Source organism: Lepus europaeus, chromosome 14 (assembly GCF_033115175.1).
Source record: "Lepus europaeus isolate LE1 chromosome 14, mLepTim1.pri, whole genome shotgun sequence".
NCBI lineage: Eukaryota > Metazoa > Chordata > Mammalia > Lagomorpha > Leporidae > Lepus > Lepus europaeus.
In genome coordinates, this window is record NC_084840.1 from 38,341,668 (window position 1) to 38,354,198 (window position 12,531).

General features: G+C 56.5%; 1 protein-coding gene across 2 annotated transcripts in view; it reads left to right on the forward strand.

Moving 5' to 3' along the window:
- Positions 1–12,313, forward strand: part of CNIH3 (cornichon family AMPA receptor auxiliary protein 3) — a 260,846-nt gene extending 248,533 nt beyond the window's left edge. For both annotated transcript variants that reach the window (XM_062210456.1, XM_062210457.1), the window contains exons 6-8: positions 3,043–3,155; positions 6,975–7,118; positions 10,505–12,313. In XM_062210456.1, the coding sequence (XP_062066440.1) occupies positions 3,043–3,155; positions 6,975–7,118; positions 10,505–10,532 (285 nt within the window). In that variant the 3' untranslated portion in view covers positions 10,533–12,313. The remainder of the gene's footprint in view (positions 1–3,042; positions 3,156–6,974; positions 7,119–10,504) is intronic.
- The last annotated feature ends 218 nt before the right edge of the window (positions 12,314–12,531 follow it).

The window sequence follows — 12,531 nt, forward strand, 5'->3', positions numbered from 1 at the left end:
GGTAGATTCAGGAGTGGGCTTTGTAGAACTGTTAGCTACTCTTGGGAGGGGGGCGGCGCCGTGGATCACTTGGTTAATCCTCTGCCTGCGGCCATTTGGGGGGTGAGCCAGTGGAAGGAAGACCTTTCTCTCTCTATCTCTCCCTCTGTCTAACTCTATCTGTCAAAAAAAAAAAAAAAAAGTGGTCGGGAACATCTAAGCCCAATTGCCCATGCAGATGAGCAAGTGCCATGCCTGCTTGGTGGCCAGCCCCTGCCCCCACATGCCCAGTCCCAGGGAGGCGTGCCAGGCCAGCTTCCATGGCCTGTTCATCAAAGGGCTGAGTGGATGGTCCGGGGGTGGAAGAAGAGGCAAGGACACAAGTGGGCTTTTCCCACTGATCACTCATCCTGGGCTTGCTGACTGTATCGGGCAAGGTAGGTTCAATCACGCTATGGTGAGAAATGGCACCCAGTGGCCCTCAGTAGCTTGTAACAGGGGAAGGTGCTCTGTTGTTGGTGCCCTAAGTCCATCACTCAGGCGGGGGCCCCTCTTGTGTTTCTGAGCAGTGTGGCGCCCACCACCCTCAAAGCGTTTGCTGTGTTGGAGAGGAAAGGCAAACACTCTGGAGCATTTGGTCTGAGCCATCGGGTGCTGCTTCCTCCTTTTCACAACATCTCTGCTCACAGCACCCTGGCCCCAGCCGACCACGGGGACTCCACAAATGTCATCTTACCAGGTGCCAAAGGCTGCGTGCTGGGAGAGTGTGGAGGGCAGTGGTCACGGCCGTGGCGCGGGCAGGTTTCCGTTTGGTCTGGAAGGAGTGTGTCCCCGACGTTGTCCACTTCCTCATGACGAGGGAGGCCCAGGGAAGTGGGAGAGGCTCTGTGTGTGTGTGTGGGGGGGGGGGGGATACCATTGCTCCCGAAGGTCTCTGTGCAGCAATGCCAGGTGCCCCTTGCCCTGAAAGGACCTTGTCCAGGGCTCACCCACCTGGGGTCCCCGCTCTGGGATGACAGCTCTTGGGCTCTGATGGCAGGGTTACTGTCTGCGAAGTCTCAGGTATAAGTTAATGCTGTATGTTCTATGCTGGCCTTTGACAATAAGGAAGATGCCCTTTTATTCTATAGCCTATTCCTTTTTATTATTAAAGATTCATTCATTCATTTATTTATTTATTTATTTATTTATTTATTTGAAGATTAGAGTTACAGAGAGTCTGGGAGAGACAGAGAGAGAGAGAGATCTTCCACCCACTGGTTCATTCCCCAATGGCTGCAACAGCCAGGGCTGGGCCAGGCTGAAGCCAGGAACCAGAAGCTTCATTTGGGTCTTCCACGTAGGTGCAAGGGCCCAAGCACTTAGACCATCCTCAGCTGCTTTCCCAGGCCATTAGTAGGGAGCTGGATAGGAACTGGAGCAGCTGGGACACGAACCAGAGCCTGTATGGGATGCTGATGTCACAGGTGGCAGCTTTACCCACTATACCACATTGCTGGGCCCCCTGTGGTGTATATCTTACATGTGTACCTGTTCATGTATTCATTTGTACTATGTGCTTGCATGTTTTTGCCCTTGGTCTCTGAGGCAACTAGCTCATCTGACCCAAGTGGGAGCCCCAAAGTCATCTCCTTCCCCAGATGAGATGGTTTGAGGCAGTTTGCTCAGCACCCAGAGAAATCTTGGTCTGAGCTTGCATCCCAGACACTGGCTAACCCTGCGGCACACGGATGCACTTGGTCAGCTGAGTTCACTCAATCCATTGTTAAGTCTCTAGTGAGTGTCAGGAACTGTGCTGAGCACTTCGCAAGTGGAGATGGGAAGGAATGGACGGAAGCCACGTCAGCCTACAGGATATCAGGTGATGGGAGGTGGGAGGGAGAGTAGTCACCCTGTGATGCACAGACTGTGGAAGTTCCCCCTGCAAGAGGCCAGAGGTGCAGGGGAGGGTGGGCAGGGCGTCCATCAGAAAGCGGGGCTTGGGATGGGCTTTGAAGTCTGGGTAGAAGAATTTTCACAGGAAGGCCAAAGCATTCATTTAAGCAGCACACAAATGCTGAGTGTGTGTGTGTGTGCGTGCACGTGCGCGCAAGACATGTAACACATATATGTTATATGATATAAATAACATATGCAAGAGCACCTCAAAAGCCTCTTACAAAATGTGCAGAATAAAAAAGTGAGCATGAATTTCAAAAGTTTTTGCACGATGTAAACTTATCTCAATTCCATTTTCCCACGAACTTTTAAAGGTTCCCTCCCCTACACACTGATAGAACATTAAACCTACCTGCGACTGCTGCGCCGGATGGTGTTGCTGACTAGGACCGCATCGCTCCCATAGAATAACTCTCGTTTTGTTCAAGTCCTAAGCCCTCTTGGGAAGGGGTTCTCAATCATGTTAAGCTCTTCTCTCCACCTGTACCTGTGTGCCTAGACCAAGGGTTGGGCAGTTTGTCTTCCTGCTGGGCACTTCCCCGAGCCTGGCCCTTTGTGGCCTGGGCTGGTTTCTTCCCCTCCCCGAGAGAGAGGGGAAAACCTCTGCTTGGTCTTTGTCTTGGTTTCCTCTGGCCTTCCCCGCCATCACGCACAATGCTGCTCCTCAGTTCTTCCTGCCGCCCCCAGAGTTGGAGCAAGCACACAGACCCCCTTCAGGTTTGTGGGTTCCCACAGGAGGGCTGGCAGGGGCTAGAATAAGAGCAAGGCAGCTGTGGAACCGCTGGAAACCCTGTGGGCACTGCCCCTTGCGGTCCTGCCGTGGGAGGGAGACTGGAGCCGGATCGCTGCTCCCATTCTTCTTGGTGGTCATCCACGGGGGACCTCCGAGGGCAAGTACAGAAGGTCTGTCCCCAGTCGGGCCTGGGCATAAACCATGGCTCCTGTACCACCCAGAGGAGAGCTTGGCAGAAGTGGATCCCGTGTTGAGGCAGGGACTCTGTGTGACTGCACGAGGCCGTCTTATGTCCCCAGCGTGGGGCAGACAGCGTCCAGGCAGGGGTCGGCTGCCCTTGAAGCGGGGCTGGCTTTTCCTCCCTCTAACCAGTGTCTCCGCCCCCTCTGCAGCTGGTGCTGCCGGAATACTCCATCCACAGCCTCTTCTGCATCATGTTCCTGTGTGCGCAGGAGTGGCTCACCCTGGGGCTCAACGTCCCTCTGCTCTTCTACCACTTCTGGAGGTGAGTCTGCCTGGCCTTGCCCTCCTCCTTCCTCCCCGCCAGGGCACCTGCTCGCCCGTGGCGACAGCCTCCAGCCAGATGGGCCACTGTGGCTCGTCCTTGTGCCCAGAGCTTTGGGACTCTCCTTGCAAAGGCCCCCTTCCTGGGCTGCCTCTAGGCAGCAAGAAGGGCAGGCTCCGCCCCTGGGTTCCGTTAGCCACACCCCCACCCTGGAGGTCAGAGTTAGAGGAAGCTACAGAGTTATCGGTAATGGCCCGCAAGTGGAAGCGACCCAGGGCCCACCCGCAGAGGGGTGGGCAAAGAGTGCTACATCCATGCGCTGGAATATCCCTGGACAAGGAATGAGCACGGATGCAGGCTACTGCGTGGATGAACCTTGAAGAAAGTGCAGGTGCAGGGAGCCAGGCCACATACCGTAGGATTCCAGTTACACGAAAAAATCCAGACAAGGCAAATCTGTAGGGACAGGAAGAAAGTTAGTGATTGCCAGGGGCTGGGAGGGGTGGGAGAGTCCAGCGGGTTCAGGGTGAAGGAACGGTTCTGATACTAGGTGGTGCTGATGGTTGCACAGTTCTATGAATATCTATTGTAAAAGAGTCAAGTTTATGGCGTGGGAGTGATCTCTTAATAAAATCAAAAAGAGCACCCAGCAGCCAGGCTGCTGGATTTTCTGGGACAGTTCCGAGTTCAAATATCCTGTTCCCTGCCAAGACCGTGCGTCGGAGCACGTGCTGTGGGGATTTTGTAAAATGCAGTCACTGTGCGGGTATAGGAGGTGGGGGCAGGGCCACTGAAGCAGCCGAGAGGCAGCTGTGCAGCTACATTGCTCAGCCTGAACCCCTGCTCTCCAAGCTTTGGTTCCCCCCGCCCCAATGTTTTATCGATGCCATTTTACCGTTAAAACAGAGCCTATATCACCCCTTCATTTTACAAGTGTGCAGGACACCTGCCATGCGCCAGGCAGTATAGAAGCGTTCCAAGGAGAACGTCCAGTAGAATCCTTGGCCTCAGGGACTGGGCATGCTAGTGGCAGAGACACATGAGGAGTATGTGTAGTAGCAGCAGCAGAGACACACTTCAGTTAGCCTGACACTCTGACATCATTGGAAAACCTGGAAGAGCACATTCCGGCCCGAGGGACCGGCATGTGCAAAGGCCCGGAGGTAAGAGCCCTTGGTGTGGCTGAGGAGCAGTAATTGTTCAGTGTGGTCCAAGGTCGGGTTCGTGGGGGCAAGGAAGAAGAGCTGGGGTTGACAGACAGCTGGGGGTCTGGTTTGGAGGCCTGAAATGATCTGAGTGGGGAAGCTGGAATTTACTCTGGAGGGCACAGAAAGCCATCAGGAGCTCTGGAAGCAGACATGCATTGGGGTGACCCCAGGGACAGTGAGAAGGAAAGGCTGGCGGGTGAAATCGTGAGGACAAATTCCAGTGAGGGGGTCGTGGTGAAGAGATGAGGCAGACCTGGCCCAGGCAGTGGAAGTTGCAGTGGGGAGAGGACGAGAGAACCCGCAGAGGCAAACTGGACGGGCCTTGGCCCATTGTTGGGTGCAGGGGTGAGGGAGAGGGAGCTGCTAAACTGGGTGGCTGGGTGGATGCTGGTGCCATTGACCAAGCACAGGGGTGGTGAGGAAGTCACCATTTTAGGGAAGCAGGAAAAGGATCCGGTCGCATAGGGAAGCCTTTCCTTAACCAAGGCCAGCCTGCCGCAGCCCGAATTTAGAAATGCAACAGAAGAATCATGGCAGCAAAGAGTATGGTGGCCCCATGCGGGACTTGCCCTGCCTGTCCACCTCCAGGATCCACAGCAGGGACCCAGAGACTCCCAGGAGTTGAGTCGGCACCCAGAGTCCCTCAGCTTGTGTGTGGCGGGGCCGCCGCTCGCCCCACTCCGGGTGAATCCCAGGCCGTGGCTGTGTCCTTGCCCCTTCACATGCGGTCGCAGGGGCTGGCTCTTCTCTCCCCAGATCCCTTCTGGCGGCTGTCAAGCGAGGGTCTCAGAAACGTGGCTAATCTGCAGGACTTTGGTTGGCGGGCAGCTTCTCAGTGCTGGAGCTTGAAGGGGAGGAAGGGGAGGAGGGGGAAGCCAGCAGGTGCCCTTGCACTTGGAAGGGCTGCAGCCCTGCAGGAGGGAGCGCCATCGTCTGCTTGCCCATAGGAACCTGCTCTTGCTTTTTTTACAGCCTCTGAGAGGATCCAGCTCCTGGCAATTAGTAGCTATTTGGGTCCTGAAAGAAAATAAATAGTGAGGAGGGGGCAGGCACGTGGGCTAGCAGTTAAGACCCATGCATCCCATATTGGAGGGCCTGGGTTCAAGTCCTTTCTCTGCTCCCAGTTCCAGTTTCCTGCTAATGCACACCCCAGGAGGCAGTGGGTGATGGCTCAAGTAATTGAGTCCCTCCCTGTCACCCACGTGGGAGGCCTGGATTGAGTTCCAGGATCCTGGCTCTGGGGCTCTGCCCGGCCTGTTGCAGGCATTTTGGGGAGTGAACCAACAGATGGGAGATCTCTCTCTCAGATAAATAAATAAAATAGAGAAAAGAATGAGAAAGGAGGCGTCCTTTAGTAAACGAGTCCTGGAACCCCCTTTTTTCTCCCTTTCCTCATTCTCCAACCTTTCCAACAGGTCCAGGCCAGACTTATTGTCATGCAAATAAGTCCTCTCTGCTCTGACTCTGTTCCCTTACATAAAGTAGAACTGCCTGCCATCCTCCCACTGCCTGCTTTTTGCATACAGCACCTCACGTAGTCATCACAGCAATCCTTTGAAGTGGGCAATTTCACCCCCATTTTACAGACGAGAAAGTTGAGGCTCAGGCAGGTAATGACTTCCTTAGGTCAGTCTGCTGACGGGTGAGTGGCAGAGCCCTGATTCTTTCCTCCAAACCACTTGGCCACCCTACCTGCCTGCTTCCACTAAATGAAGTCACCTGGGGACAAAGCCGCAGCCGGAGTCTTTAGGCTTGTGCTCCTGGGAGGAGGAGGGGAGCAGCCTGGAGGTCTGGCTTGTGGTGCTGGTGACAGTAACGTCAGGGCAGTCCTCTGAGGGGGACGGAAGAGGGGCCCGGGACACCAGGTATGCGGGCCGCTCCGTGGCAGAGGGATGCTCTTCAGACCCTGCGTGTGCAGTCTGCTGTCAAGAGCCCTCGCTCCTGGTTCCTGCTCGGGATGGGGGCGGCTGCCTGTGCCAGAGCCCGTGGGAGCCCCAGTGTGCCCACGTGCCTTCCCACACTCCCTTGCCAGGTGACCAGCAGGCAGCCCACAAGCAGGTACTTTGTTGATTTCTGCAGGAGACGGGCTGAGTGCCCCCGACACACACACAGTGGGCCAGGGCTCAGGTCCCCAGGGTGGTGACTTCCGCCCAGGTCTGCCCACCTCCTCCGAGGCCTCGGCTGGTCCGGTGGAGCAGTTATGGATGCGGTATTTGGAAGCAGTTTGCTTCTCTCAGAAAGAGACGTACCTGTGCTCTCCCCGCACCCTCCAGTGGGAACCTGCGACCCTCCCGGGGCCATCGGGGCTTTAAGGGAAGCACAGAGGCGTGGAGGCAGCACTGCTGTAGCTCTGTGTCTTTACTGCACCTGCGCCTCTTCTGAAAGGAGGCCCTTCCTGGTGCCTCCCAGGCGACACCAAGGGACGCTTCTTTACCCCTTAGGTTGGAGCAGTTGTGTGTGGGGCCTAGGGTTCTACCCGCTGGAGCACAGTGGTTGAGCCACAACTCTGCTTCTGGCAGAAGGCAGCTAGCGGCTTGCCAGCACAGTCCTGCCAGAGGGTGGGCGTGCCCTCGCCTCAGAGCCCTTGACGCTGTGTCCTGCTCCCCCGCAGGTATTTCCATTGTCCAGCCGACAGCTCCGAGCTTGCCTACGACCCGCCGGTGGTCATGAACGCGGACACCCTGAGCTACTGTCAGAAGGAGGCCTGGTGTAAGCTGGCCTTCTACCTCCTCTCCTTCTTCTACTACCTTTACTGGTGAGTCGCTGCCCCGCCTGGCGGGTGAGAGGAATTCCAGGCTGGCCCTGGGGAGGTGGCGGGGAGTCTGCATGGCCGGCTGGGTGTGGCCCCTGCTGTCCGGCTCTGGTTTGGGAGTGAGAGCTTCTGCATAAGAGAGGAAAGGGCAGGAGGCCTTGCTGCTGATGGGCACGTCCGCAGGGCCAGGCAGGGAGATTGCGTGCTGCTAGCATCCACCCCTGGGGGACAGCTGGTGGCGTGCGGGAGGCACCGCTGAGTGACTGTCTTCCTCCCTGGGGAGCTGCCTGCCTCCTGGCTGCCATGGCCTCAGGCCACAGCCTTGTGGCCTCTGGCCCCCTCACCTGATTGTCGGGGTTTTTGGGGACCCTATCCGGGATCCCACAGCAGGAGTCAGGCTTCAGTGTGGCGTGCAGTCAGCATTAAGTGCTGACGCTTCCAATTCTCCCGGCATTACGTAAGACCACTCTACACGAAACCTGCCCGCTTTGCAGTTCCATTTCAGGAATGGCCCCTCTTTTCACCTCCTCACTCAGAACATCCTGGCTAAGCAGGTAGCTATAAACAGACCGCCTTGTGGTTGGATCCCCTGGAAAGTGCCTGTTCTGAGCACCTCTCCTCCTCCTCTTCTTTGTTTGGGCTGGTCCCTAGGGCCCCTCACCTGTCACCCTGCTGTCCCGTCGCTACCTGTGGCAGGGCCATGCCAGTGTGGCAGCCATTGCCAGTGCTGTCTCCAGGGGGCAGGCTGACAGTAGGCAGGTGAAGAGGTGGGGTTGGGCTGGGATTGGGCTGGGGGAGGGGTTGTAGGGCTGCGGAGCGCCCCTCTGCAGAGCTGTAGGCCAAGTGTCCCCAGAGACAGCATGGTTCCTCCTCCAAGCCAGAAGCACAGGGTCAGCTCCCTGGCTCCTGCGCTGTTAGCCTGGGGTCTACCTGAGGCCATCTGGAGGCTGAGCCGGGACAAGCTCCCTCGGTTCAGTTTTGCTGCAGGATCCTGCAGCCCAAGGCGGCGAGGGGAGGAAAGCAGATGGAGTCCACACAGAGAGCAGGGCAGCTTGGTGCCTGCTCGTCTGAGGGTGAAGGGGCGGTGTGGGCCCATCGGCAGCTCCTGGCCAATAGATGGGTGTGATCTGACCCCTCCCTCACCGTGCGTGATCCAGACGTTCTGATCCCTCGACTGTCCTCTGGGCCATTGCTTCTGTTTGCTGCTGCCTTCCTGTTAATTCATTTACTACTTTGTTTCCAAAACAGGATTGGGAATAATTGCCCCTCCCTTCACTGGGACCCTGGGAGGTGGTCCAGGTGCACCCTCATTCTTTGTTGAACTTGAACTCTGGATGCTCTTTGAGGTTCCTCAAAAATACTGTTTTCTCCTTCTACCAACCCCAGGTCTGGAGCCGGGGAAGAGCCCAGGGCTGTGTTCCCAGGCGTTGTGGGAGGGAGAGGACCCACCTGTACGCAGAGCTACCTCTGAGCTGAGGCCAGGCTGAGAAGGCGGGGTTGGCGCTGAGGTTCTGAGGGGTTCCTAAGGACCTCACAGAGGTTAAGAAATGTGCCCAAGGTTCCAACTAATACTTGGCACTCTCTCAGCCTTTCCTGAATCTTAGCTCATTCCCCCATCTTGCGCTAATCCTGTGCTCCCACTGCTACCACCCTCTTCTCAGTTTGCCTTGTGGACCAGGTGATGTCTCTGGGTCCCTTGAGATAGGGACCACCTAATAATAATAAGCACCTCGGCCTGTGATTGGGCTACATCCAGCTACACCTCTCAGAAGTTGAAAATAAAGTCTAAAATGCATTTACTACACCAAACCTACTCAATGTCATAGCTGAGCCTGGCCTACCTTAGACATTGTCAGCATTTTCCCTCCAGCTGGGCAAAATCATCTAACACAAAGCCTTGAATAACAGGCACGTTATCAAGTGTGGTACTGAAAGTGAAAGGCAACGTGTACAGGTAGGCTTTTGCACCCTCATAAAGTTGAAAAATTGTCCAGTTGCGCCGTCCTAAGATTGGTCTTGTACAAAATACCACTGCCAGCTGGGGGCACTGGTGCGAACACTGCCTGCTCAACACACTGGTCTTCTCAAGCCGAGTATAAAGCAGGCCAGTCCTCCCTGCAGCAGCACCACCCTCCCGCCCAGCACTTCTGGGGCTGCCTCAGGCTTAGTTCTCGCTCTCTGTGCTTGCAGGAGCTCTGGGTTGTTTGTCCCCTGGCGGCTGAGAACTTGTCTGTTTCACCGACTTCCGTGTCTGCAGCCCCTGGCCCGTGCCCGGCGTGTAGCAAGTGCTCACTGAATCCTTGCCCACTGTTCCAGTGTGGCTGTATGTTTCTGCAAGGCGCGGACGGGGGCCCATTCTCACCTGCCCCTCAGTGTTTCCCAGCACTGAGTGCGGCACCTGGCATGTAGCAGGCTCTCGAGAAATAATAAAGCATGGATGTGCGTGAGCAAAGGGCAGCCACCGTGAGGTTCTGTGTTGGACTGGAAAAAGCACTGGCTTTGCAGGTGGAGAGTGGCCCCTCACCTTGGGCTCAGTAGTGATCCTGAGGAACGCACTCTGATCGTCACCTTCCCCCTGGGGACTGCGTCCCTGCAGCTCCAGACCTGAGTGGTGATGCTGTGAGACACGAGTGGAGCAGGGACTGGAAGGCAGAACACCTGCTGCTTAGTAGAGCTCTTGGGGCCTCCCAGAGAAAGGGTGGACAGTAAGGCATTTTCATTTCCGTCTCCTGGCTCTGTTCCTTATGCTAACCTTCTTCCCTCTACAACGTGAGAAGGCGGTGGTTTTCCTTTCTGGCCGGCAAAGTGGCCCTTGCAGAATGAACACGAAGGCCCTTGTAAGAGCACAGGGATGCTTGGCCCCCTCCCTGGTGGTGTTGAGGCGCCACCGTCAGACCTGGAGCCTGCTAAAAACAGGTAGGGCCAGAGACTTCCCCGATTAAGAATTCATTTAGTTGGTCTGCCTCCCAGGGTGGGTGGCCATACCTCAGGATCTTTTTCCTGGCACTAGAGTGTTACCCAGCATCCTCTGGGAGGCTGCTGGACATGGCCATCAGGTGAGCACGGCCATCAGCTGGTGGCATCGGGTCCCATGCGCCCACCTCCTCCCTGAGACCTGTCCTGCAACTGCAGGGAAAGGAATGGTAACTAACATCCAGCTGCCGAGAGCGCTACTAGGTACTTAGCAATCCCGTCTTTTATGCTCTGCTACAGATGTTTCTCGCAGTGTGGTGGGAAGCAACAAGGGCCCCGTGGGAGTGCCTGCAGCACTCTAGTGGGGTGAGGAGAAGTCCGGGAGGCCAGCCTTGGGGAGGCCCCTCTTCCGAAAGCCACCCCGAGTCTTCCCCGCTCCCGCTGACGCCTTCTTTCCCTCTGCTTCTTTCACGCAGCATGATCTACACGTTAGTGAGCTCCTAATTCAAGACCACAGACCTGGCTCATCGGAGACAGGCATGGGTGAGGCTGGAGAGTCCACTTCTGCGAGAGATGATGGAGCAGGGACCACAGTGGGTGCGTGTGGGCAAGAGGCCGGGCAGACCGGGCCAGAGGTGGCACTGGAATCACGCAGCAGCCGGGAACGGAGCTCTCTGGTGTGCCCGGTGTCAGCCCATGTGTCCCAGTCTTTGGCGTTCAAATCCCACACGCGGGTCACGGAGCGGGGGGAAGGGGGAGTGACAGAACATCACACCTCCCCTCTGCTTCCTGAACCCACTTCCTGCAAACCCCCTTGTGAGTCCACACCGAGTTCCTGGACTGTGGGAGTGAGGGCTATAGGAGGCTGGTTGGTGCTTGCTAAGGAACGGAACATCCCAGGGTCAAGGCCAAATCTGCAGGACCCACTGAAGGCCTCAAGGATGCTGGAGCCTCTGGTTGTGTTCCTTCCAAACCCGAGTTTTGCCTTCAGCTGAGAAGTCCGCTCCCGCACCCTGTGATGTAGGGGCACCGCCGCATGGCGACTTCATGAGTTGTGCTGACTTTGTGAGCTGGGTTGGGGCTGCACCCTGGTGATGAGCTACATCCAAAGTCATGGGTGTCAGCCGGCGAAGGAGGTGTGTGGCAAAAAGGGAATTTTTAAACATTTGCAACCCGTTCAAGGTGTTCCTTCTTCCCCACTGCAAGTTGTCTTCTTCTGTTGCCACCCAGAACACAGCACAGTCCTGGAACCGAATCAGTGGGTCGACAACAGTAAGAGCTCCGTGATTCTGAAGATCGCAAAGCAGTTCCAATGCCAGCAGATCCTGCCGAGTGGCTGCTGTGTCCTGTGGGCACTGGGCAGCCGGGCAGTGAGATAACATAATGACAGCCGAGGTTCTGTGGTGCCTCGTCCACGCCGTGGGGTTCCATGCGAGGCTGTGATCTGATCCCGATTTGCCACGTGGCTTTCTCTCCGCCACGCTCTGGGGGGAGGCGTGGAAAAGGTGTAAGTCATGTCAAGGCTGAGATTGGGCGCAATGATTTCGACCTCACTCCCCTGCCTCCCCAGCTCCCCTGTGTTTGGCGCACACGAGCTATTTATACCAGCGCCCGGCTCCCATCAGAAGCCCGTGACCCAGGGCTCTGAGTGGTTTGTGTCACACGCCCTGTGCTCCGTGGAAAACGCAGTGACAACCCTAGTGCTCAGCTAACCGACTCTCTCTCTCATTTCCACCCCATCCCGGGCTGCCTTCACCTCCCACGGGTTGGCAAAGCAGGAGGGAGAAAAAGCAGATTTTTTTCCAAAAAGGCATTGTGCGTCCAAGAATTCTGCAGCCAACAAAACGCTGCCTTTGGCTCCGTGGCTGACTGTAAAGCAGGGTTCACGGTGATGTTTTGGGAGGAGACTTCCGTTTGGCCAAGCCTCCTGCTGCCAGCTGGCGACCTGTGGGTGAGAGGAGAGTCAGTGCCTGGGCGGCGTGGCCCTGCCCTAGGCTGCAGCCCTGAGCAGCCGAGTTAGCACTCAGGCCCAGGAGCAGCCCTGGCTTCCAGGCTGCAGCCGCTGTACCCTCACAGCCGCCCTGCAGATGTCCTGGAGGGAGTGGGCAGTGGTTTTTATCTCTGCCTCCCTCCAGAAGGGTTTGAAGTGACTTCTGATAGGAGACGCAAGGTCACAGAGATTGTTGAAGCAGGAAATTCGAACTTCAAAGGGATGAGCGCGCAGAGACACCAGCTTCCTAGAGCTCTCGGTTTGGGGTTGAGCATTAAATCTGAAGTCATTTCTCTTACTAGCAAGTAATAATAATTCCGATTTACCCAGTGCTGCTCTCACGCCCCACAAGCCTGTGTAGTCCACACTGCTCTTCCCCTGTTTGTGCAGAAGCTGAGGTTCAGAGAGGGTAGGCGGCTGGCCCACAGTCACACAGTAGCTGCAAGCCCATCTTTGAACCCACACAGTCTCCTTCAGGTCCTTTCCATCCCTGTTGAAAGCTGCTGGGTAGCA